The 27,738-nt window shown below is 35.9% G+C and overlaps 1 protein-coding gene across 7 annotated transcripts in view; it reads left to right on the forward strand.

Annotated features, from left to right (window-relative positions):
* Positions 1–27,738, forward strand: part of PLEKHG1 (pleckstrin homology and RhoGEF domain containing G1) — a 120,281-nt gene that overhangs the window by 49,587 nt on the left and 42,956 nt on the right. For 6 of the 7 annotated variants that reach the window (XM_039346902.1, XM_039346909.1, XM_039346907.1 and 3 more), the window contains one exon: positions 13,796–14,328. In XM_039346902.1, coding sequence (XP_039202836.1) covers positions 13,796–14,328 — 533 coding nt within the window. Of the gene's footprint in view, positions 1–8,180; positions 8,369–13,795; positions 14,329–27,738 lie in introns of those variants that run through there. The other variant, XM_039346908.1, reaches the window with a different exon arrangement.

Below are 27,738 nucleotides of genomic sequence, written 5' to 3' on the forward strand. Positions count from 1 at the left end.
GCATATTGCTCCGACAATCTGGGTCCTCGTTTTACCGACCTCAGAAGGATGGAAGGATGAGTCCAACTTGAGCCACTCAGAATCGAACTCCTGGAGTGAGTAGTGAGTTAGCCTGCAGTACTGCATTCTAACCACTGTGCCACCAGGGCTGATAAATAAATAAATAAACAAAAAAAGAGAAAGAAAGAAAGAAAGAAAGAAAGAAAAAAAGAAAGAAAGAAAGAAAGAAAGAAAGAAAGAAAGAAAGAAAGAAAGAAAGAAAGAAAGAAAGAAAGAAAGTCATTCTCTGGTCCTTCTCTCAAATAGTTCATTCCCTGTTGATGTGGTTTTTTTTCAGATTTATACACTTCTATTTTCTTAATATCTTCCAACCACAAGGAAACATATTGTATAAAAACAATACATTCAGAAGTGTGGTTTTCTGCTATAAGGGGTATCTTTCCAGTATACCTGGAAAATTTTGGCCTTGTACAGTGATATGCCTCTGGGCCTTCTCTGATTAAGCCAGTGGATTATATTTTTGACTATACTTTTTTCAAATTGTGTATCCTTATCCGTTTAACAATTCAATGGCATATTTGAAAGAGCCAGTATATTTTTCTGGGAGATACAAAAGAACTGAAGCCTAACTTTTGTGACTTAATAGCTCCCTTCTTTGTCATCCTACAGTCATATATAGTAACATTATATATATTGTACATTTGTTATGACTAATTTATTTTCCAAGTAATTTTGTTACAAAATAAAACTGCAGTAGGAATTTAGTTGACTTACTTGCAGTTATGCACACCAAGAAAAAAGATCATTTGTTAGTTTCAAAACTAAGCTTTTGGAATATATTTCCCACAGGCAATAATAGCAATAGCACTTAGATTTATATACCACATCACAGTGCTTAACAGCTCTCTCTAAGTGGTTTACAGAGTCAGCATATTGCCCTCAACAGTCTGGGTCCTCATTTTACCAACCTTGGAAGGATGGAAGGTTGAGTTGAGTCAACCTTGAGCTGATGAGAACCAAACTGCTGGCAGTCAGCAGTCAGCAGGATTAGCCTGCAGTACTGCATTCTAATCACTGTGCCACCACAGCCTTCCCATTGCCTCCTCCCTCCATATTTAAACCCCCCAAAACAATAAAGAACAAAGAGCTGTGTGACTGTAGTGGTTAACCATGTCAGATCTAACATGGTTGGTTCTCTATAAGCATGATGTATATGAATAAGGACAAGCAAATTAGTGTAAATCTGATTGTGCAATTTGCATAGCCAATTTATGCTCTGGCAGATTTACATTTAGATTTTTAGTAAAATATTTAAACATAAATTCACTGATCTATTTAGGAATAGAAGGAGGCTATATTTTCTTTTAAAAATATACACGTTAGCTATCTAAAAATATACATAACTCTTGGCTTTTGCAAACTGATCTTATAGCAGCAAAAGAGTTTCTGTAGAAATTCTGGCTTCTTTTCAGTCATGTGATTCCAGAAAGTGCTATAGAAGAAGGAAAGGGATGGATGAAAATAAAACACAAATAAAATGTAAATTATAAATTGTTGGCAAACTATGGTCCATATTGCTTCCAGATATGGAATACATATGGAAATTATTGGAAAGTATATATGCTCATCATAGCAGGACATGTTGAGTAGTCATGAAGAATGATCTTGATATATTAATTTGTATAAATAAGTTTATTTCATTATGAATTAAAGGAGCAGATAATTGCTGCAGCACGTCCCAAACATCTTTATGGGAGGGGAGGATACGATGGGAGGCATAGCCTGGCAGAAGGAGGGAGGCTAGCAGCTGGTTATTCAAGTCTGATGAACAACATCAAGGTGACAACACAGTGGGGGCAGATCATAGGGAGATAACCTTGGAAATAGCTTGTTCAGTTGATGTGAATTATCTTTCGCTTATATATCTTAAGTACAAAGACATAGCATATGAAGAGGTGAGGATAACCACTTGTTTGCCCGATTCTTGCTCTGCCAGGTTGATTAAAGCAGTCAGGTCAGCACTGGCCCCAGGGTTATGGGAGGTGATTAATGCCTCCTTGAGTGAATGATATCTTAGTTGTCTAAAAGAAGTAGTTATATGACCTTTATTGAAAAAACTGTCAGAAGATCTTGTAATTATAGACCGCTCTCTAATCTTCCATTTTTTTGTAAGGTGATGATAGCTATATATCTCTAGATGTATAGCTAATGGATGAAGCTCATTACAGGTAGTCCTTGATTTACAATCATTCATTTAGTGACTGAAGTTACAACAGGCACCGAAAAAGTATCTTTGTTTTTCACACTTACGATCATTGCAGCATCCCCGGATGCTTGGCAACTGGCTCGTATTTATAGCAGTTGCAGTGTCTCCTGGGGTCATGTGATCATCTTTTGTTACCTTCTGACAAGCAAAGACAATGAGGAAGCAAGATTCAATTAACAACTGTGTTACTAACTTATTCACTTAATAACTGTGGCAAGAAAGGTCGTAAAATGGGGCAAAAACTCATTTCACTCTCTCACTTAGCAATGGAAATTTTGGGGTCAGTTGTGGTCGTAAGTCGAGGTCTATCTATATATTTGCACCCATTTTAATCAGGATTTCACTGAAAATATGGTATTGATATTGCTTTGGTCATTTATTGTGGATAAGAGGATGCAGCTATGCTGTTACTGCTTGATCTCTCAGTAGCTTTCAGTATTTTTGACCAAGATGTTTTTTTAAATTGATTGAGAAGGTGACTGTTGGGGAGCACTGTTATGGAGTAGCTCTGAACCCTGGAACTTATTGTAGAGAATAAATACGACTTTTCAGAATATACTTTCAAGAAAGTATTATGAATGAAAAATGATATCCATTTTTCAGTACATGCACAAATTGCAAGTTTGCCATTTTTGCAATGTGTGTTTTAGCGACATTAGTACTTTCAAGCAATGAGGTTTTATCTCTCTCTTTCTGAATGTACAGTATGTGATAATTGTGTAGAATGTTTGGCACCTTCCACTTCCACTTCAGCTTCTCCAAATGGGCTTCACTTGTCATATTAGCTCAAAAGGAGAGACCACCTTTCAGAAACTTGTCAAAATGAACTGGATGCCTCTCTGCTGGATATTTGTGGAAGTGACTGCATCTTGCCTAAAGCTAGAAAATTAATGAAATGGAAATATCAATGTTTGTAAGTCATTTTATATTTGAAATAGGGCTGTGCAACTTATCTTCTGAAGGTTTATCTTGTCCTGCTTGGTTACTGAGAATGGGAAGACTGAAGTAACAACAAAATGCATAGCCCAGACTCTATTATTTGTCAAAGAGGCAAGCTATTTCACAAGATAAATCTTGAAGTTTAAATTTAAAAAAAGCCAATCAGTAGAAGACATGGCTAAGAATTAAAAAAAAAAAACATTGAGAAAATAGAATGCTTAGGAAGGGAGGAAAAAAGTGTTTTACAAAAGGTCTAGAGCAGGGGTGTCAAACTGCCAGCCCTCAGGCCGGATGCGTCATGCCAAAAACACGCCCATCCCAGATCAGGCAATGGGGGAAAAGTCACGATACATCGTAACATGTCATGTGATGTTGTGAGTTTGACACCCCTGGTCTGGAGAGTGGCTACCATTTTTGTTGTATGTTGCAAAGAAGACCAGATAAAATGATCAGATAGAGATATAGTAAGGCTGCCCCTTGTTAGGCAAGGAAGCAGTCCTATGCACGCTCTCTTTTTTTCCCCTCCCTCTCTTTCTCTCTCTCCCCCCTCTCTCCTCTCCCTCCTTCTCTGCCCCCTTCTCTTTTTCTCCCTCTCTCTTTTTCTCTTCCTTTCTCTCCCTCTCTCTTTCTCTTTCTCTCTCTTTCCTCTCCCCCTCTCTTTCCCCCTCTCTCCCCTTTTCTCTCCCTCTTTTTTTCTCTCCCTCTCTCTCCTTTCCCTCTCTCGCTCTCGCTCTTTCTCTCCCTCTCTTTCTCTTTCCTCTCCCCCTCTCTTTCTTCTCCCCCTCTCTCCCTCTTTCTCTCTCTCTCCCTTTCTCCCTTTTCCTCTCCCCCCCTCTCTCTGTGTGTGTGAGAGAGGGAGACATTTTTTTAATTTTTTTATTTTAGACCAACAAAACAAAACACAACAAAACGTTACACATATACACATGTAATATATCCTTTCTTGTTGACAGCAATTTGTAACAGCACTCTTCTATTCTTTACATTTCCCCCCTCATTCTTCTTTGAAATATTTGTCCTTATTGCCCAATTGTTTCTTATTTACGTTTTCCTTCTTTCATATTCTACTACTTGCTAGGAATCCAACATTATTCTTTGTAGTAACGAGAGAGAGAGATATTTTACAGGTGTGGAGGAACATAATGATTAACAACAAACAAAAGTACACTCTGCAACTAATAGAATAATTGCTAAAGATGGGGACATTTGCTGTAAAGTTCTATCAAGGTGTTTTGATATACCTGTGTTCTAATATATCAACAGCAGATAAGGATGAAAAGTGCTTTATGTAGAAATATCTGCAGCATGATGCACAGATTCAGTCATCATGTACTGCATTGCAGAGGATTATTAATACATTACCCTGTATTTTGAGGAAGAAGATGTTCCAACGTCCTTCAGAAGATCTTGTTGACTATAGTTCATTTATGTGTTATTAAGTAAACTGGAGAAAGAAATATAATACTTGCAAGTCATAAAATTTAGACCACAATGTTCCTTCAGTCATTTACAATTGGTTTATTTTAGGAAGCTGATTTTTCATCGAAGCACTCAAGACTGTAAATTTATTTATATTGCAAACCAATATCTCCAACAATTATGGAAACAAACAAACCTGAGATGCCACTTAAAAACAAAAACACAAACTGTTTGTTATGTCATAAACTGTCCTTTTATAAGATAATCTTCCAAAATGTCCAAATTTCTCCTCTCATTGTTTCCCTGTTCTATGAATTATCGGAAACTATTTCAATTTTACTCTCGAAAATAAGGATAAAGTGTTATGACAAATACCTTTTGGTGACATGATCATGTTGTAAGATATTAGAAAATTAGAAGATTTTGGATACTGTCCATTATTTATTTATTTGTATTTTAGGCTACTTCCATAAAAAAATAATCCCAAACCAGGCTATTAAAAAAACAGTAGTAATAAACTTTAGTAATAAAGCCATACCAAATTATAGGCTTTAGAAATGTGAAATAGAATCATAACAACAATGATAGAACTACCCTAAATGACACATAGCATGAATCCAGGAGTAACAAGAGACCAGGTTGTGAAAAATTGTGAAGAAAATTGTTGAAATGTATGTTGTGGAATAAATTACAGGATAGGATTAAATATCTATGTATAAAATTAAATAGCAATGCAGAACACCTAAAATTCAATTTGGGGAGTGGGGTGGGTAGGTGATAGGTGATGTAAGAGATTCCCATGTTCTCAGTAAAACATCAATAATCTCAGTTTATAATTTAGTTTTAACATGGCTTTGTTTCTTGAATGGATATTCATACGTTCAAAAGTGATTATGAAGCATTTGGTAGGAGGGTGAGAAATAAAGTATCTGGTCTATAACTTCTAAGGATATAGTCTTTGCCCATATTTGTGGCTATTGAAGCAAACACTGTTTAGTTTATGTAGATGACAGAAGCAAAGGGTTTAGGACAGTGGTGGTGAACCTATGGCATGGGTGCCAGAGGTGGCACTTGGAGCCCTCTCTTTGGGCACACGTGCCATTGCCCCAGCCTTGCCTCTCCCCGTGAACCCCTCCTCTCCAGCAGCCCCCCTGAAGGAGAGTTGCCCTCAAGCCCACATGGAGCAGCGCAGCCAAGGACATGGCAGCCAGACAGTGTAGACAAGACTCTGCCCTCACACCCCATCATGGAGTTGATGCTGCAGGGTGCAGGCAGAGAGTGTGGCCGCCATATCGCTGCTGGGCTGCCTGGGCGATCTGCGGCGGGCCCTGGAGGTGGTGAGTGGTTCTGTGGCCAGACGGGGTGGGGGATGGAGGGCAGAGCGGGGGCAGGGCAGGGGGTGCACCGGGGGCGGGGCCAGGTTTTGGGCACTCAGTCTCTAAAAGGTTCGCCATCACTGGTTTAGGGTTAAAAAAAAAGCAAAGCAGCTTTTATGTCCTGCTTTTGAGGTTTGTAAGAATGTTGGTTTTCAGATAGATTTCCTTTCTGTTAGCTGAGTTAAAGACAAGAAGTTGGCATTGGAATGGATTACGAATGTCAGAGATGAGATAGCAATGATACTGTCTGATAATTTCTCAGGGATGAAGACTATTCAAAGTGAAGTTTGGGTTTTTATTTTTGGGAAATGTTGAACTCTTGGGCCAAAATTAGAGCTATAAGTCCTGAATCAACAAATAAACAGGTGGACCATGCAGCTAAGAAATTGCTGAGTCAAATTTGTATTGATATTCCTTTGCCTTTATTGCCTTTGGAGATCAAATGCCACAGAAAATAAGAGTGTCAGCTATAAATGGAAGAGTTAATGACAGATGGATTGTTGAAAGGTTTTTATTTCTAATTGGGAGATATATATTTTTTAATTTCTTCTTGGCAGCAGCATCAGATAAAGTAAGCCTGTGTTTCTTGCCACACCTTTGTGACCTTCAGAAAAGTTTATTGAAAATTGAAAGAATTTCCTCAGGACTGTACAGTACAATTGATATTGGGAAAACAACTGACTATATTATTTAGGACTGTCTGCCACAAATCATAGAAGACTCTTTTCTGCAGGAATTACCTACTCTTGTGGGATTATTTTATGTGGAGAAAATACTTTGGAGTGCTATCTTAGGGCCTTTGTGGCCTTTTTAAAATTTTAAGCTCTGGACATTTATGCATTAAATAGACTTACAGCTTCTCATTAAAAATGTAATAAAAGGGCATATGCTATCTCTGCTTCACCATTAAATCAAAGTAGGAGGGAGTAATATTGAATTCAGCCCAGAGTGTAGGCATTTGGCAGATGTTAAAAGCTAATTAATTTTGGAGTCAGTTGTGAATGGAGAGAGAAAAGCATCTGTAATTGGGATGCTGATGCAGACAATACACCAATATCAAGTTTGTAATAGGCTTTTTACAAAGTAGCTTAGAATTGCTCTGTTGAATGAAAGAGGTAGTATAATTTGCCTCTATGAAACATTTCGTGTTGCCTTGTGGCCTCCCTGTATCTCTTACCTCTGTATGTGTGGGAGCCAGAAAAGACTCCCACACATACAGAGGTAACTATGTTTGTCCAGAAACTATGTTTGGGCAAATGCTGAAGGAGGAAACAAAGAGAAACACATTGTTTATAGCATTCTCAGTCTTCCAGTTTTGGCAAGCACTGCTGGAGAATGCCAAGGCAAAAGAGTTTTGTAGATTGCTCCTTTCTTACAAGTGCCAGAAGATGCTGAGAAAGATCCATAAGTTAATGTTTGTTTTGCTTTCCTCTTGGAAATGAGGAATTTCTATGACTTTACAAAACAACTTTGAGAAAGGTAATTTGAAAGAGAGTCCCCTTGCAATTTTCCCAGCCCTGGCTTTTAAAGTTTAATGAAAAAGTCATGAACTAATCCCTTGTGCATGTTGTTTTTTGGCTTAGGATAGAAATTAACACAGTAGCCAAGTTACATACTTGTGAGAATTAGGTGTGCTGAAAGAAAATGTAACAAGGAAGAGAAGGGGGGGGGGAGGAGAGGGGGGAGAGAGGGAGGGGGAGGGAGGGAGAGATAGAGATATCACCAATTTTCCCTTAGATATTCTGTAAACTAAAAATGTCTGAATTACATAATTTGCTGTGTAAAATTTGCATTTTTAATATGCCCAACTTACCTTAGGTGTTGGCTCATTGAGAGCACACCAGTTTGTCTACGTCTTATTCTTTTGTACCAATAGATACAAAATAGATACTAATTACCTATCTCCAGTTCATATTTACTTTGTGTTTTCTCAATGATACTAGGAGTGAAGCAGTGGTTTGAAGACAAGCAGCACAATGCTGTAAGAATTGCTCTGGTAAATGTTTTTCCTTCTCAGCATTCTGCTTGAAAGAATAATTTGCAGAGCATTCATTGCTCAGCGAAGTGTGCATTTTAGTTACCCACAGTAGTGTCTATTGTCCTGTTCTTGAATTGAATGATGTCATGTTTCATTTAAAGCTCTTAGCAATGCTCAGAACTGCATTTAGTGCAGGCAATGAGAAAGCTGTGAATCAGGTTCCAGGGAAAACCTTTGTGTGTGAGGGGCTTAGTAGTTAAAGGCTGACTCGTGCAATATTGCTATCAAAGCAGCCGTATAGACTAATAAGGCTCATTTTACCCAAGGGCTCCCGGGTGGTAATTTTGCAGCTGCTGGAACTGAAGGATGCCTTCATCTTTGGATGCATAGGTAGCTTATACCTCATTTTGGGTGGGGGAAGGAGAAGGGGGGAGAGAAGTTCTGTCATTATTTAAAAAGTTGGAGGCATTCCATAGTGATGAGGTAAGTGTTGCAGAAAATTCTCCCTCATAAAAGTGCTTGGGACTCCAGGATGTTTCATGATATGACAGAAAACTCTTAAGACGGTAAGAATCTGTAGGACAACTGGACTTGCTAAAAAATCTTGAATTCTTGCTCAGTGCTGGGAGAACTGAGAGGGAGTTGAAAGGTTGCATGATGCTTGGGAATTAGGAGGGAGACCCTGATTTGAGACACTCTTGTATTTTTCAGTGGGTTGTTGTACATGTACTCTGATGTGCTAAGCAGTAGAGAGCATGTTTATGGACTATAAAGAATGCAAATTTTATCTCTGTTATTTGAATAATTTTGGGTTTAATTGGCTTTGTTGTTGTTGTTGCCCAGACTAACTGGAATGGCAGGGATGTCTATCCATAGTGCTATTCAAAATCTTCAGTATTTAAGAGTGTGCCTTATCATTTAGGGATTTGTGTGTGTATGTGTGTGTTTGTATGTGTTTTCTTCACCCAACAGCTTGATATTTTTGTGCATGCATATGTTGATCCAATTCTAGACCATATTGTCCTATTCAAATAAAATTTGATTAGGACATTTTCAAACAAAGTGTGTATGGCCCATAGTTACACAGCCTCTCTTGTTTTCATGAAATGCAACCTGTGGACCACACAATTGATTCCATCAAAAATAAATAAAAATACAGGCACTGAATTATATAATGATAAACTGGTAGATAGTAAACATTTAAGCATGAAAATATTGTTATTCCTCTGAGTCACAAATATCCATATTAGGTATTGTCATTCATCTAAGAGTATTAACCATTCAGTATAAATAGCTCTTTGAGATACATTACAGCATTTTAATTTTTGAAATTGCTAGAGACGAAAGAAGTTTTTGTTACAACATTTAAAGGGTTTTAGCATTACTGATCAAAAAAGCATAACTTGACATAGTTGTTTTTAGAACTTCATATAATTTGCATTGGAAAGCTGGGTTCATATATGTTTTTAAAATGCATGTTTTAATTTTAGTTATCTGTGGGTGTGGAGGTAATATAGTTCTCAGTCTTACAGAGAAACTGTATCTACTCTCTGTGTATGTGTGTGTGTGTGTGTGTGTGTGTGTGTGTGTGTGTGTGTGTGTAATCTTTGTTTAGAATGTCAACAAGCAGTATGTAACCTCAGAGGGAGGAAGTCAGACAGGGTGGGGAACATTACTACATTTGTGGAAAGTTATGAGTGAGAAAGGATCATATTACTAAAACACATTTCCTAGCAGAGTGTTGATAAGTGCAATTAGTCCTCTTTCCAGCACTTAGCCAAACCAAACTAAACCAACTTAACACACCTTGGTCAACTGAAGATACTAAGAAAATGGGTAGAATTGGACTTTGTGTCCTCTGAATCATGTTTAAAGCTGGAGTTAAATAGGATGCACGGCACAGGTGGTGTGCCATCATGGAGATTTTGTTCAAATCGACCCCGTTAGAGTTTTATTTAGATTTATCTCTCATCTGATAGCAAATAATATGAAGAAGAATAGGAAAACTATTGAAATGAACTACCTAATTAATTCTTATAGATTGAAAAAAACTTGAGTAAATGTTGCCACTTCAGAAGTTCTGTGTTAAGCATCATAGTTGGTTTTCCTGTGCTTTTTCATTGACAGGAGTTTTGCAGAAATATCTTGCAAGGGAGTGGCTTTGGTTTATAGTAGATATTTTGAAAGAAGACATGAACTGCAGTGGATGAAATAATGCTACAAATGGATAAAGTTTTTTTTTTCCTGAGTTTGAAAGGGAGTTAAGGGGTATGTCAAGATGATTTTATTACTTTAATTTATACATTTTTATGCTTAAAATTAATACCTAAAAAGATGGAATATTCAGTTGTTAAATCTGAAAAGTAGTGGTTAGTCAGTGGGCAATTGAAAGGCTACAAAAAAAAAAAAAAAAAAGGAAGGGTTCAGATGCTGATGTAGTCCTGGGATGCAGATTGCTCTTTCCTTACAGGGGGGGGGGGTCACAGAAATTAAAGGAATCTCAAGAATAATGTAATTCAGTGTCTCACTTCTCTAGTTTTTTCTTTCTTTTCTTTTTTTACTTTAGCTAAAGTCTGAAGTCTTACTTGCAGCTAAGCAGCAGTAACTGCCCATTTCAGATATTTGAATTTTTGGTGTAAGTAAAAAAAAAAAAAAAAAAGTTCAATCCTTGCTGGATTAAAAAATGATAACGTGATGAGAAAAATGTACCTTGTGTTTTATATGCTGCCAATTGGGTGTAGACCAGACCAGTCTAAATAGAAAATATGCTGAATTATTTTACTGTATAATATAAATCTGAACTTTCTAGCTAGCGTGCAGCAGCAGTTCTGTCAACAGCCACATTTTTCAAGGGTTTTATTTTAATAAGTGAATCCTGAATCTAATCCAAAATTTACATATTGTTTGTAGGCAGGATTTGAAGAGGAATAAGAGTGGAATTTCATTTACTGGTTTCCCCTCATGTATTCCATTGGTCTCTCTCTGTATGTCTGCATTATGTATTTCTTTGTATGCATTTGAAACAACTTGTGTTCATTGAGTTTCTGGAAAAATGCATTAAAATAAGAATATGGATCATAATCCTAAATATTCAATATCATTTGCATAATCCTAATAATCTTTGATTTAGAGACAAAGCTATTATATTCAGGTGACATCACTTGAGCTGGTTGTCTCTTGTTATTTGCTAAGCTTCTGTTTCTGAAAGCTTTTGAAAATGTGACATTAAAACCTATTGCAGTTCTTTTTCACCTACTGCATTTTGGGGAAATAAAAGATCATAAAATTGGAATAAACAAAGTTTTTCTTTCTCGCTCTAGTTAAAAATCTATTCTGTTAAACTATAGGAATTCTCAGATTCTCTTTATGTACTATTGACAAAGCAAATGTAGTTTAATGGAGCTTTTGGGCTATCTGTAACTGGGACGACATTGTAATGTACAGGAAGAAAGGCTATAGGATGATTGAATGAGATAGGAACTTTGTACTTCAGCTAAGATATCTAAAGCAGCTAATCAAATATACTCTATTGTACTTTATTTCGTAGCTCTGTGTTTTCTGATAAATTAGAGGAAAGGTTTTCCATTTATCTCTTTAACCCAGATTTCAAACCTGTCTACTTTTGAAGAGTAGTTTACTATTGTTTACTTTGTGATTAAAAATATTTCTTGAGCAGAAATCAAAGGAAATAATTTTTCTGTTACTTTGCTGAAGAAATGCATACTTTATTGCTTATAATAAATCTTCAGTTTTCAGTATTATAGTTGCAACTATAATTAAGTTCATATTGCATAGATAAATTGTAACAATGCCCTTTTATTTAAATCAACTCTTGATGACTGCATTCATGCAATTCTTATTCGTGCAGGATAATTTAAGTGGCTTACCCTTAAATTTTCAGGAACTAGGTCAGATATTTGTAGACATTTGCTTAAACTGAAATGTTAAAAATAATTAAAAATTTCTAATTTAGATTTGAACGACCCAATAATTATTGACAAACCTACTAGAGAAGTTATGTTTATTAAATGATAAACTCAAAGAATTGAATCTGTTTAACAAGAACAATGTGCCATATATCAGATTAACCAAGAACATGAAAATAAAACTAATGGTTCAACTTACTTCATTGAGTCACAATAATAAAAGGAGAAAGTGTAGGACTTGGTACAGACAGACCTATCAGTAAATTTACAGAGGCCACAGCCCGCTAATATTTTTTTTCTCTGATCTTCAGATTTACATTTTCTCATAACTTAGAAGATTTTCAGTATGTATTGCTTCCTTTAATCAAAATATGGATGCATCTGTTATAAAATGTCTTTTAGAGTAGTTTCAATCAGGATATGAAAGACATGGAGATCTTTCCAAGGTGTTATTGAACAATAATATATTAATATCTAAGGGTTAATATTTCATATACTATGCTGCTTTTCAACAATGGCGTTTTCCAAAATGAAGAATACATAAAGTGCTTAGAAGACAATTATAAATATTTCTATTCATATAGTTTTTGTTAAAAAGAATTTCAAAATATATGGGTATATTATTATTATTATTAATAAATAAACATGAATAACAGAAAAAAAATCTTTTTTAAAAACCTTGGAATTCCAGACAAACCAGACATTTCATTTTCTTTATTAATGGCTTATTAGAGATTCCTGGAGCTGAAATAGCAACATGCCCAGTAAATATAAATTCATACACACAAGCTGGATAAAGCAATTAAGAGACTTTTGGAGTAGGCATCATAATAAATCTAATGAAGAAGAAAATGAATCAGTTTTTGTTTTTTCCATATACTTACAGAATTTTTCAACAAAAGCTGCTTATACAAAGCATCATTTTTCTACAATGAGAGCTGGGAGGTACAGTTGTTGTTTATAACATAATGGTTACAGGGAAATAATTATGGCAACATGCAGATACATAGTAGTGAAACTATTTACACTAAATGCAACTCAAAACAATTCCCAGATGATTTCTACAGCAAATTGAGTATTCTCTTTTGTTTGGTTTATTATGGATGTCCAAACAAAATGAGTTAATAAGTCAGATTTGTTGTCAGTATACATGGACTCAATGGACTACTTTTAAGAAAGGCAGGAGATAAAGTCATCATAGAAATTGCTCACAGATTTACTGTTACATATGTATATTCTTATTTGTTGTTAGGTGCTGCAATCTCTCCCTTTGCCCCCTATATATTTATGTGTGGCAGTGTTTTTTTTCTTTCTTGTCATATTAAATGTTTATAATTTGGTAAGAATTTTTTTATATTCTCAGGATGGGTATTTCTGAGCTTCTTATTATAAGTTTCTATGGATCAGAGATTAATAGTTTTGTTTATGTTCAGGCAGGCAAAGCTACGCTAATGGAATTTTTTGCATCACTTAATTTAGAATTCATTAGAGTTTTCTTTCTTTCATTCTGTTTTGTTTGTTTTTGTTTTTGCAATTTTGTCTAGGTTAGCCCTGTGATCATTTCTATCATCTACTTTAGAAAGAAGTGTAAAATCAAGTGGGTTTGTTGCAGCAAATATGGAGATATGAGTGCTGGTTGTGTTTTTGTTTTTTGTTTTTTTAAAAGCTATTCAAATGAAGTCTAAAAATAAAGAGAGGTAGAACTCCCTACTGATAGATGATTCCTTTGATTGTTGTTTATCTGCAACAGATTCCTCCTGCTCTCCTTGTACTCATTGAAGTGTCTGAAGATAGCCTTCCTTGTGATTACTTTTCTGTGCATAAGTAAAATGTTTTTTAATGAAATCAATGTACATGCAAATTTAATATTTGTTTTTCTCTCTTCATAAAGATGGCTACGGTCTTAATGTGTTGCCTCCAGTAATGGTGGGTACAGCTCCCAAGAAGACAGGGAAGAATCTACATAGAGAAGACAGACACTTCCTCTACTGTGGAATCAAAGCGATGGAATTGTCAGACAGTGACCGACCAGTTAGTTTCAGTTCCACATCTTCCTCAACATCCTCCAGGGATAGCCACTATTCCTGTGGTAGCAGAACAACTTTGGTTTCCAGTAGCCATCTAGGTTTGTTCAATCAGGACAAGGAAGCAGGGGCCATAAAGTTGGAGTTGCATCCAGCCCAGCAATTTCCCAGCAAAGAGCTAAGAAAAAGTAATCCTATCAAGGAACAGCTCTCTGATGGAAATCTCGGAAGAAAGCCAAATATGCTACGAAAACCTGAAACAAAGGAAAATAGCAAAAATTGTGTCATGTCATTGGTAGTTGAGCCTACAAGTCCAAAACTCCTATATGTTGACAGAGTGGTCCAAGAAATTCTAGAGACTGAAAGAACATACGTGCAGGATTTAAGAAGTATTGTGAAAGTAAGTATGTTTTCCCTTTATTTAAGTTCAGCCATAATGTAAAATGTATAAACTGAAATCAATATAGAAACAATACTAGGATCCAGGTTTGTAATTGAGGACAGGCAGCTTGAAGTAGATACATGCTCTTTTGGTTATATTGAAACAGCAGAGTTGTCTTTCAAGGTAGACAATATGCATTATTAATTAATAACTTTTAAATACTTTTGATTAAATAGTTCTTTTCAGGTTTTATTGAGGCCTTTTTTTTTTACTTTTGGGGTTCATGTTTCAATGTGTGATCCCACAAAAATCTGATATTTTATGAATTATTACCATTATTACTTATAGAAGTCAACACATAGCAATGATAGTTGTTACTTTGAAAGTTAATCACCATCTATATAAAGCATAGCCAATTAACATTACTGAGTCTGAGGATGATAAAGTTTTTTTTTTTTCTTTCTAGCTGCAATCTGAGAAGTTGCCCATTTGTTATAGTTTTTATGAGGAGAAAATTCTTATTAGCATCAACGAGAGAGACTAATGCTAAGCCTCTGATGACTTCAAGCTACAGTCTGAAACACTGTAATCCTTAATATTATTTATTTTCTTTCCTTTTTTTAAAGTTTCCTTATTAATTATGCCAGCTGTACATGAACCAAAGGAAGGTACTTTTGGGGAAATAAGCTTTACTATCTTATTTTTTGCAAGCAGGCTAGTCTTAGAACTTTCCCATTAAATCAAGCTGGTAAAAGAAGTTTCTTGATTTTCTGCAGTAGCAAAAACCTAGATCTTTAGAACCTCAAACCCTAAAGGTTGAATGGAAAAAAAATCAGGGATTAGTAGCACCTTACTTCTGTTTACACAAAAATAAATGATATTTATTTCTACTTCCTGGATGATAAAATGTTAAATTTGAGACTTCATTTTTCGGGATTTTAGAATACATCACTTGATTCTATTAGTTCATAACTTTTTAACAATATTCTTAAAAGTGGGGATTGTGTATTTATTTATTGCTTTGTTTTTTTGTGATTTTTTTTTTTGACCTGCTCAAAGCTGACCTACATTTTACACATAATATGGAAATGTTATAATGTATGGCTTTGGGCAATTCTCTTTTTAAGTACATCACTAATCTGGAAAAGAAATTACTAGTCTGATAATGCACACTGAAGCAGACAGTGAGGCAAATCAGATTATCAGGATTTCATATACAAAGACATCTTGTAAAAGAACTAATCTGTAGAAACAAGTCTTTTCCTGCATATCTATATTAAGTATCTTAACTGCTGGTATACAGTAAGATCCATACAGGAAAAAAGTTTAAATACCCTTAAACAAAACTGAAATAAAGAGATAAAGCAAGCAGAGCTACTGACATATTGTATAAATAAGGGAGGCATTTTAAATGTTTAATACTGCTGACATAATATTTAAATACCTTTATTCTCAGTTAAAAAAACAACTGCTTACTAATAAAAGTATCCATATAAATTTCAAACGTGAGTGTTCATTTGAAAGCATAACTAGATGTAATCTTAATCAAAGAGGAAAAAATGAAATTATCATAATGCTAGAATTTATTTATAGGAAAATCTTTTAAGTTTGTACAAATTCCTGAATTCATGAAAGTCTCTGAAATGTATGCCAGTTCAGTAGCAATAGATTTTTAGAAAAGCTGTTTTAATGTACATTTAGGAAGTAGCAAAATGGTATAAAAATAATTTCTAAATAGTAAGATTTTCTAACTGCAGCTGGTTAAAAATCTTTTAAGCAGGTACAGGTTCTACAAATAGATCCTGAAATAGTCACTTTTTTATTCTAGAGAGCTTGTGTTTCAGTATTATTTATTTTAATTGTTTATTTAATTGGCTTCACATTATTAGTTACTAATTTGTCATTAATTAGTAGAAATTATTGTTATTATTAACAACAACAACAACAATAATAATATAGTTGGAAGGACCTTGGAGGTCTTCTAGTCCAACCCCCTGCTCAGGCAGGAAACCCTATACCATTTCAGACAAATGGCTGTCCAGTCTCTTCTTAAAAACTTCTGCTGTTGGAGCATCCCAACTTCTGGAAGCAGTTTGTTCCACTAGTTAATTGTCAGGAAATTTCTCCTTAGTTCTAGGTTGTTTGTTCCATCCATTGCTTCTTGTCTTGCCTTCAGGTGCTTTGGAAAATAGCTTGACTCCCTCTTCTTTGCGGCAATCCCTGAGATATTGGAACACTGCCCCCCTCATTCTTTTCTTAATTAAACTAGATATACCCAATTCCAGCAGCCATTCCTTATATGTTTTAGCCTCCAGTCCCCTGATCATCTTTGTTGCTCTTCTCTGTACACTTTCTAGAGTCTCAGCATCTTTTTTACATCGTGGTGACCAAAACTGGAGCCAGGGTACCTATGCTATACCTGTGTATTTGTTTTTTCTTGCCTAAATGTAGAACCTTACTTTTTTCACCATTGAATTTCATTTTGTTAGATAGTGCCCAATGTTCAAGTCTGTCAAGATCCTCCTGTATCTTAAGCCTTATATTCTGGACTGTTGGCTATTCCTGCCAGCTTACTAAATTAAGTTTAGTAAGTAGTAACATTGTAATTGTAGTTCATATAGGTTGGGTTCTTTGCTGTTTTTTCTTGAAAATGTTTCATTACCAGGCTGGGTAACATAATCACAAATAGTAGTGTTAACTGTTATTTATTTCTAAAGACCAAATATCTTTTCCTAATTTCAAGTAGGTGAATATTCTTATTTTGATGGTTGAAGTTGCTCATTTTATTCATCCATTCATTAAATTTTAAATAAAAATATTGAGGAGATCAAAAATGCTTAGATGAGGAGAAAAGACATTCTAGCACAAGCATGAATACAATCAAAACTACATTCATTAAGAAAATTCTGTTTTTATAATGGAAAGTTTAATTTTCAGCAAATGTCTGTGGGGAAAAAAATTACTTCTTTTCTTTCTGGAAATTAAAAAGTGTGTTTAAATAAATGGCCACTGTAATTATAATTATTTTTGTTTATTGGATGTAAACACACTGATTGTCCTTTTGGTTTTTACTTGAAAGTTATGCTTTTAAATTGTTTCATTTGTGTTACAATAAATAATTTAAAATAAATAGCTGATAGGGAAGGGATAGAGCAGACTGGAGTAGCAACATGCAAGGAGAGATTCTTAACCCTTTGCCCTGTCATGGCCCTAATTAAAATCACTGTTTACCCCGAGAAAGTGCTGTTTACAATAGAAAAGATGCTCTGTTGTTGCCAATGGTAACTTTTGTTCCTTGTGAACAACAAGGAAGAGTTTCCAATTAAACTTTTAGCAAAGAGAAAAGATTAGATGCCTCCCTTTAGGACAGTTCCTACTTTAGATCCTGCACATCACTGGTACGCATTCATGCATGTAAGCACAAAGCGAACTACAAGACAAATACCACATCTAGATTTGTTGCACAAAAAACATTAGTATCTTAGCTTTCTTCTTAAAAAAAAAAAGCTTTCCTTTTGAAAATTTTGAAAACATATTGAAAGAGGCAGAACCATTAATGTATGGCTATACTGAGCTATGGAGAAACATTAAATAATTAGTATTTAAGACCCAGTTGTGAGAAATGTCTTTAATATAAGTCATAGCCAAAACTGAGAAAAAGTAAACAACGTTTTATGAGTGAACTGAGCTGGAGAAAGATGAGCTATGAAAAGAACTCTGCAGGTTTCATCAAGCCATCACCCACCAGCCCACTATTATAAGAGTGGCCACAAATATAGGTCCAGACACAAAGGTTACCTCTGTTCTCCATGATCTTGTCTTGTATTCAAAGACAAGAGAATAATATGAAGGGACAGTTACAATAGGCTAATAGAGGGCTGTGTTTTTTAAGGGATTCAAAATATAACTCATCTCCCTTCTCATCTGCATTGACCTTTGGACCCAAATCCAAAAATTAACTTTCTGTGCCTTTAACTGATTGGATACAAGAATCTGCAGTGAACTTCACAAATATTTTTTATATTATTTATGAATAAATTACGTTTTATGTCATACTTCAAATGAGTTTCAATTAATTCTAACGTTTCAGATTCTCTTAGATTGAGAGAAGATTGATGATGTTTCTAAGCTTTCCCTATTTTGATTAGAGTTACTGGTAGTTCAATGCCACTGAGTCCCAAATTCCCCTAATATTTCTAAAGTAAACTCTTATCTCCTATTGAGGACTAGAAAATACTTCTTAAATTTATTTAATTGTGCACTTTAAAGCTAGTATTTAGAATCCACCTGAATTTGAATACAGTTGTTTAAAGCAGGGGTCTCCAACCCCTGGTCTATGGGGTATGCCAGAACCGGTCCACACAAACAAGGAAAGCCCCATCCACAGGATGCAGGCAGCACATGAAACCATACCCCATCCGGTCCACGGAAAAACCTCTCTCCACATAACCGGTCCCTGGTGCCCAAAAGGTTAGGGTCTTCTGGTTTAAAGCATTGATTTGTATATACATAAATGTATACATTAATATTGATTGATTGTGGAAAATAAAACATCAAATAGAGATAAATCATATTTTTTCCTATGTTCAGCCATGTCCAATTCTCAGACTGCCTGGACATACCCCTGCAGTTTTTGGGGAAAGGTTTCTCAGAAATAATTTGCCATTCTCTCCTTAGGGCTGAGAAAGAATGGCTGGCCCCAGATATTCAAGTGGCTTTGTGCCTAAGGCAGAATTAGAACTCACAGTTCTGATTTCTAATCTGATGTCTTAACCACTACACTATACTTGCTTTCTGGTAAATAATAAAGTAAAGATTGGTTGATAAATAATGGTTTTATCTGATAATTTAATACCATTGGCTTCAAATTCTGTTTTACTTATCATTAATCTTTTATTTGTATTCTCCTCACCTCAATCTACTCTTTTTTTTTATTATTCTGTTAACTCCTCTCTTTCACTAATTGACATCATTAGGCTGATTCTGGCCTGTACTGTCAGTTATCTTTTTAATCTTTCTTCTGTGATTAGGGAGCTAGCTTTTTTTTTTTTTTTTTTGCTGTGGGGCAATATTTCAGAGAATGTTTATAGGTTCCTCCAGAAAATTTCCTTCTCCTTATTTTGTAATTTTCTATAATCCACTTAGTATGCTTAAGTAGGAAGTGGAACAACTAGGGAAGATATAATGCTTTAGGTTCAGTATGTAGAGATTTTCCATCTCTTTCTTTGTTCCTGATACCAAATGGTTCAGATAGTTTTTAGGAAAATATATATAAAATATGTGTCTCTGGGCCTGTTTTCAAGGTGTTGACTGCACATCTAGTAATGGACTTTAATAACTGAATCGTGCCTTTCTGTGGCCAATATTCTACATAGTCAGTGGAACAAAGAGATGTTTTGTGTCAGGATTATGTCCTGTGTCTTAAAAGCTGTATCTCCCTCAAAATATTAGTGTTTTGTATATAGGGGTCTATGTTTCTGTATATGTTTTCCAGCATTGGGGATGAATTTTGGCTCTGCACTTAATTAATCCAGGAAATATGCTATAAAAGTATCTCTCCATTTCAGACTTCTGGCAATTGAAGTCCATACATTTAAAGTTGCTGAGATTGAAAAAAAAATGTTATAGAAACTTTAACCCCCATGATAGACACATTGAACATTATGATACTGGTATAATCAGCCAGTGCCTAATTATATGCACAGTGGCATGTTCCATGGTGTGGTTAAAATTACTTGAGAAAGGATGAGCTGTCCCCCTGCTCACATGTTATCTTTGAACACGTAGATATCCTTTTGTCTGTATTGCTCTCCATAAGACTGGTTACATGCTTAAATAATGATGACTTGGAAAGCTGCAAGCTATTATGATGAAAAATACAATATTTCTATTTTCAAAGGCACCTGAAATTCCAAGATACTTACTGATAAAATAGTAAGAAATGTGCATGAAAAATAAATGAATACAGACTGATAGAACTGGGAACTAATGTTTTATTTAACTTTTGTCTGATTACTAACTAAAACAATGAAGTACGGCATTAACAGCTTTCATAATAAAGCCTTACCCAAGATGTTAAACAGGTCAAAAATTTTATTTCAGAACCAGTTTAGAATAAATCGTTGTTAATAATAACAATGGTAGACATGGATGATAGTGCAAAGTAATTTTGCTTTAATTGTTGGTCATTCTTTTGAATGATTTATAATTTGAATTTAGGACTAAATGTAAGTACTTTGCATAAATCTCCATAAGGTTCTAGAATAAAACATCTATAAAATAATCAAAGGATTAAAAATGAAATACTGAACATATAGGACAGAGGTGACGAACCTATGGCAGGTGTGCCAGAGGCGGCACTCAGAGCCCTCTCTGTGAGCACATGCGCCGTTGCCCCAGCAGAGTTTGCCAGAATAGCAAGCACATGGTGTTTGGAAGTGACAGGGCAGAAAGTGAGCGAACAAGCAGCATTGGCCCACAGGGATGTCCCAGAGATGGTGATGGACTGGCCCCCACCACCCTGGCCCCGGCCATGCTCACCCAGTCTGCCGTGACCACTGCAGCCATGCCCACCCAGTGGGCCATGCCCCCCACACACCCTGAGGGCACCACAATAGTGATGCAGCCCTGTCACAAATAAGAGGGTTTTGTGTTGCAACTCGGTCTCTAAAAGGTTCGCCATCATTGATATAGGACAGATGTATGTATATTCAAATATATGCATGTTGTTATTTGCTTCAGCTACTCAGATCCCTCTGTATTTTCAGGAAAGCAGTCTGGATAGCTGAAGCATATAATGATGATAAAAGATTGTGTTTTTGAAGCTGCTGACAACAGTGCAAATCCAGATAGTATCCATCTTAAAATGATTTAAAATCATCTAACAAAATATGTAATATGACATGCTTAGAGGCATACAAATTAATTGTGCTAGATTGCAGAAGTCAAGAAATACTAAGCTAAGGAAATCAGAGCCCTGAAACAAGAAAGAGAAAATAAACATAGTTGAAAATACTTGGCTAACACATTAGCTTCTACATTAAAAAAAAGCTGGAAATTGTTTATGGTGTAAGGCCAGTTCTTTAAAAAAATGAATCAAAGGGAATACTGGAAAGTCCCAGGCTATTGTTTTATCAGTTGTTTTCAATCTGAATTCCTGAAATATTAGATGTTCAGTACTGAGAATTCCCATTAAGCTTGTTCACTGTTGGAAGTTTTGCCTCTAAATTTTGTTTTCAAAGTTAAGTTGGAGAAAGCTGGTTTAACATCTGTCCTTGAATGCAATTATATAGTACTATGTAGCCCAAATCTTTCTGAAGAAGAAGTAATAAGAACCAACAGAGATTTCAACAATCAGTTAACATAGTTTACCTGGCTATTCAAAAATATTGAACCATGAATTAGGATTGATACCTGTTTAAATAACAGGAAAAGGTACATAGAAATAGACAAACAATTCTTGCAATGAAAGAAGACAGTGATTTTACTCCAAGATAGGCATGCATTTTCATGTGTTTATAGATTATCTGCAAATAGGGTGAGCAAAGAGGTATCAGGTTTGCTAATGGCATCAAATTATTTACAGCAGTTACTATAAGAACATATCCCTAAGCTGGGAGAATAGGCATTAAAAAGAGAAATGATATTGAACTGAAATAAATGAGGGCTGATAAAATCTCAGGATAGAAGTAATTGACCACTGAAAGGCATGTTAGGCTTTTGAGTGACAGCTACACATTCATCTGAAAAAGTCAGCAGAAGTCTCCAAGTTGTCTTCAAAAGTAGATTGATATAAAGATCATTAGTGATTTATGCACATGCAACTGAGAGCAAGCCTATTTTTTATAGTGTAGTTGTGTGTTCTTACCCTGAGACTAAAAATATTTAAGGGGTAGTGCTGTCCCATCTACAACTGTTTGCGCACACCATACTATGCCTAACAAATCACCTTTTCTACTTACGGCACCTCAGTTTTGTTGAAATAAAGCCTTACCATGTTTAGTTGAATCCATCCCCAAATTGCCTCAAGAGCAGTTCTGGAGATCAGCCTTGTTTCATGTTTATCCTATTGCACCTTTTTAGCCTGCAGCCATCTGGAAGAAGGCTAAGCATGGAGGCTGCTTCAAGCCAACTACACAGTTAAAGAGGAAGGAATTTGTATCCCACCAAATTATTTCTTTGTTAACAAAAAAATGCCCAGAGCTCTGTTGAATCTGATTGGTATTATGTTTTTGTTTCTGACAAACATCATTAGTTTAAAGTCAATGCTTAATCCCAAAGTTGGGGAAAAGGTAAGAATCCATACCTATTAATACCTAGTTATAAGAATTACTTTGTTGAAAGACATTTTTGTGATTGTCAGTGATTTAAAATAGTTTTTAAAGGACTATGAGGAAAAACTTGCAAGAGCCTGTTATAAAGAACATGAATGGCAGGTAGATAATTTACAGGTTTTGATCATATAATTTTATTGTAGAATGTAAATTAGGGGGTGTCTCAGAGACTTGCTTAAAAATACGAGTCTCCTCCGGAGTTCATGATGTTCATGGAGAATTATGTTCCATTTACTAATTCCCCAACTCCCATCCCCCAGTCTCACAGTAAATCTTGTGGTTATGGCAGAAGATAAGAGAAGACTTTTCTCCCTCTCGGTAGCAATTTACTTCCTGCTACTTTTCAAAAATATTGTTTTGATAAAAGTTTTGACTATGCTTTAAAAAAAAAACTGGTTGCCCAGGACAAAAATGTTGCAACTTTGGCCTGAAAATAAGCGGGTCTGTTACTTAATTGTGATCTGATTTAAGACAGGGAAGCTGCTACAGTTGCCCTGTTATCTCTTTTAAAGGAGCTGAACTTTTGTTCTATGACAACAGCAGAGTGGCCAAAGTATTCTGATATAAACGTTGATATAGTGTTCTGATAAAATATAAATATTATCAGAAAAAATGGCTAAAATTCGTGATATAGCGCATTGTTAAATAGAGGCAAACATATTTATATAGTAAGTCATAAATAAGTCACATATTTATATAGTAAGTCATAAATAAATTAACAATCTAGTTCTTTTGGTCCACTCAGTTAACATGGCTAGGGAAACACCTCAACGTATGACCCCAAGTGAGCCCAAAGTTTCTGTGGCTAACCGAGGCATTGTTAAGTGATTTTTGTCCCATTTTATGACTTTTCTTGCCACAGTTGTAAAGCGAATCACTGCAGTTATTAAGTTAGTAACACAGTTAAGTGAATCTGACTTCCCCATGGACTTTGGTGATCAGAAATTCGCAAAAGGTAATCACATGACATTGCAACCCTCATAAATACATGTCAGTTGCCAAGCATTTGAATTTTGATCATGTGACCATGGGGATACTGTAGTGATCATAAGTGTGAAAAATAGTCATAAGTCACTTTTTCAGTGCTGTTGTAACTTCAAAAAGTCACTGAAAGAAAGATTCTAATCAAGGATTACCTGTACTCTGTCCCAGCATATTTCTTCAGAATGGAATAGACCAGGGGTAGGCAACCTTGGCTCTTTTATGACTCGTGGACTTCAACTCCCAGAATTCCTGAGCCAGCCATGCAATTGTCAAATTATTTGAGCAGATATGATACTCAAACTGTAAACTTTATTAAATTAGTTTTAATTCCATGGTTGGTTTAGTATACGGGTCAGCAACCCACAGCTCCGGAGCCATCTCTCTCTCCCTCTCTCTCTCTCTCTCTCTCTCTCTCTCTCTCTCTCTCTCTCTCTCTCTCTCTCTCTCTCTCTCTGTGTGTGTGTGTGTGTGTATAAAAAACAGTGGCCTTACTGTTTTTTATACACACCGATGAGCTGACAAGCTTATTGGGTGGGGTTCCTGCCTTGGCTGCATCTCTGCAGGAAACAGGAAGCAGGAAGAGCAGGAGAGAGCAAGCCCAATAAGAAAGTGTGTCAGTTTGTTGGAGAACAGCTTGAAGCCAGTTTGCCAGGTGAGCAGAAGATCACAGAGAGGGAGAGAGGGGGGGGAGACAGAGAAAGAGAGACAGAGAGAGAGGAAGAGAGAGAAAGAGAGAGGGGGAGAAGAAAGAAAGAGGGAAAGAGAGAGGGAGAGGGAGAAAAAGAGGGAGAGAGGGGAGAAAGGAAAGAGAGAGGGAGAGGGGGAGAGAGAAAAAGAGGGAGAAAAAGGGAGAGAGGGAGAGAGGGAGAGGAAAGAGGGAGAGAGAGGAAAGAGAGAGGGAGAGGGGGAAAAGAAAGAGAGGGGGAGAGGAAAAAGAAAGGGAGAGAAAAGAGAGAAAGAGAGAGAGGGAGTGAGAGGAAAGAGAGAGAGAACTCCTGCACAGCAGCCTCTATTTCTTTTTAATTAAACTCTTCAATCAAGCCTCCCCCCCTCTCTCGCCTGCACAAGTTTTATGGCTCCCAGTGTTTTCTTTTCTCTGGGAAATGGGTCCAAGTGGCTCTTTGAGTGTTTAAGGTTGCAGACCCCTGGTTTAGTAGGTTAGTCTTTCCTTTTGTTTTCCAGCAGATACTGAGTTCACTTCACTTTAACAATAAATAGTCTGATAGGTTATCAGGGGTTTTCCACACTATTTTAAAATCAGGATTTCCAACGACCATAGCTTGCTTTTATATTGTTAGTATTTTCCATCGGTCTGTTTGGGTCAAATAATTTTTAAACAGGAAAAAAAGTGATTAAGTCTATAAAACAAACTCGTGGTTGTGTAGCTTTGATCACTTTCCATGCAGGACAGAATGAGAGATCATGTTCCATTTTTAATGGCATTTCTTACTCTAGGTCGAGTTTGTGGAGCTATTAAATGACAAGGCACAATACAGATCTCTAATTTGAAAACTCTTTAAGTTATTTATTTATTGGGTGGGTTGGTTCCCACGAATTATTTTGAACATAATGATCTTCAGAAGTGGGTTTTATGGAGCCGATTTCACCTCTGTGACTACAGTCCCAGTTAAGGTTAGTTAGGAAGTCTTAGAGTGAGTTGTGTGAACAAAGTTTTAATTCTCCATGATATTCATTACTTTGTCTCATGAAATTTAAACATGCTGTTTTTGGCAAGAAAGTTGAGCTCCGATGCCAGTAGAGTTTCTATTGAACTTCTTTTTAATAAGCGCTTTCAAATGGTAAGAGAAAATAGCTACATTTGGTGATAACAATTGCTTGTGGATTAGCACTTGTTCTTGCCTTTAATAACTAAAGAGGGCATTCAGAGTTAATATGATTATTTTGGCACTTAATGCATAGATATATAATATCTCATCTGCAACATTTCCAAACTTTCAACTTTACATTTGGCATTTCAGTGCATGTTATAGCTATATACTATTCAAAATAAATGACTGGCTGGGAAATAAATATGTTAACAATGTTTTAGAAGGAGAAGTAGCAGCATCCTCACTACGTAGGCCTCTTTCCCAGAAACTGAACAATATTTAATTCTGCATTGTAAATTTTGATAGTAATCTGAGGAAAGGTCTAGTAGTGTTAGGTTGACCTTATTTTATTGGCAAGTTTTGTACCATGATTTGCAAACAGACAGAATTCAAGTAAAATAGTTCAGTGCCTTTGTTTCCAGATCCTATTACAAAAATTAGGTTAGCCATGCCAAAATCCAATTTACATTTTGATGGATTTCTTATTGTCATACTTGAGTGATCATTATCTGCAGTCCAGTTTCTATATAGTACAATACGGTTTTTGTTTCTTTGTTTTACATAAAGAATAGAGCAATCCATGTTTTCTGATACTTCATTTTTTATAGTAAAAAGTCTTGGCTATCACACAGTTTTACATTTTTTCCTTAGGAAGCAGTTATTCAACTCTTATATGAATAACGTGAAAAACATAAAAGGCCCCCAAAACAAAAGCAGAACCCACAACATTCAATTAAGAAAAAACTTGTTGGTAAAATAGTAAAAATGATTAGTTTCAGTTTCATGTAAGCATAATTGCAAACTGGCTTTGAATTGGAACTAATGTGGGAAAAGAGAATTATGAATTCCTTTATAAAGTACTATTTTAAAAGTCTTTTATCATGCTTAGCAATAGTTGTAGCTCCATATTTTGGTTTTTTAGAGCAAGATTATTTCATGCCTAGTAGAACCAAATTTGTATTAAAATTCAATTTTGGAAAGATCTACCATTGTATTAGTTTATTTTTTCCACTCACTGACTCAGGTTCTGGGTATTTTTGTACTTGTAAGCAATAATTTCTCCCTCATGAAGCTTCCTACAAGGCAGCTTGTGAATAAAAACAAAAGGTCACTTGGAAGTTTCAGGAAACCCTGGGGTTATTGTACAATGACTTAATACAATAACATATTTTAAGAGATCTTAAGAATGAGGTCATAAGACAGTGGTGGTGAACCTATGGCATGGGTGCCAGAGGCGGCACTCAGAGCCCTCTCTGTGGGCACGCGTACCATCACCCCAGTCTCAGGCCTTCAGCTAGGTTTTATAAAACCTTTTCGCCTGAGGCCTCTGCCGCCGTGTGCAAAAACAAGGTTCAATCAATCAGTCAATTTCAACTTCTCACAGGGAAAAAAAAGATCTCGCAAAGTTGGAATTGACTGATTGAACTTTTTAGTCCCACCCAGTCTGCCATTACCACCACAGCCATGCCCACCCAATGGGCCACACCCACCCAATGGGCCATGCCCACCCGGCACCTGACGATGCCTAAGTGGGTTTTGGATTGCAGTTTGGGCACTCAGTCTCTAAAAGGTTTGCCATCACTGTCATAAGATAATGGAATTGGAATGAAAAGTAAAGGAGTAGAAAGGGTACACTGGAGCATTTAGATCTCATAGCTCTTAATTGTTACTACCATCCAACATGTAGATATATATGTTCACCTTTTTTCTTAAATGGCAGTAAAATTATAATTTAATGAGGAAAACAGGCAAAACAGTTATTTTTCAGGGGGAATTGATTTATGCAAAAGGCAGTTATCTAGCAATAATTGGATAAGAATTCTTATGTCCAGGTTATTGAGCTAAAAGTTGCACTATTGTAGCTTGCTTCCATGTATGAGATGTTTTGTTGTTTCAACAGGTGGCAACACATGGCTGTTAATATCTTGGTTTGGAAAGAGAGCAACAAAGCACTCCCATACTGTTGGTGGGAAAACTGCATAGACATGTTCATGAAGCTTGCTGTGTGAAACTGCTGGTAGAGTAGAACACAAATAGAAATATTGAAGATGGGTACTCAGACTGAATAGGCAAGAAACAGAGACCATGAAAGAACAGTTATAACAGAAATCCACTTGTTAAGATTAATGCTAATGCCGTGGTGGCACAGTAGTTAGAAAGCAGTATTGCAGGCAAACTCTGCCCACTGCGAAAAATTTAGTCTTGACCGGCTCAAGGTTGACTCAGCCTTCCACCTTTCCAAGGTTGTAAAATGAGGATCCAGATTGTTGGGGCTGATATGC

Source organism: Crotalus tigris, unplaced genomic scaffold, assembly GCF_016545835.1.
Source record: "Crotalus tigris isolate CLP2741 ecotype Arizona unplaced genomic scaffold, ASM1654583v1 scf7180000018030.5226217, whole genome shotgun sequence".
Taxonomy (NCBI): Eukaryota; Metazoa; Chordata; class Lepidosauria; order Squamata; family Viperidae; genus Crotalus; species Crotalus tigris.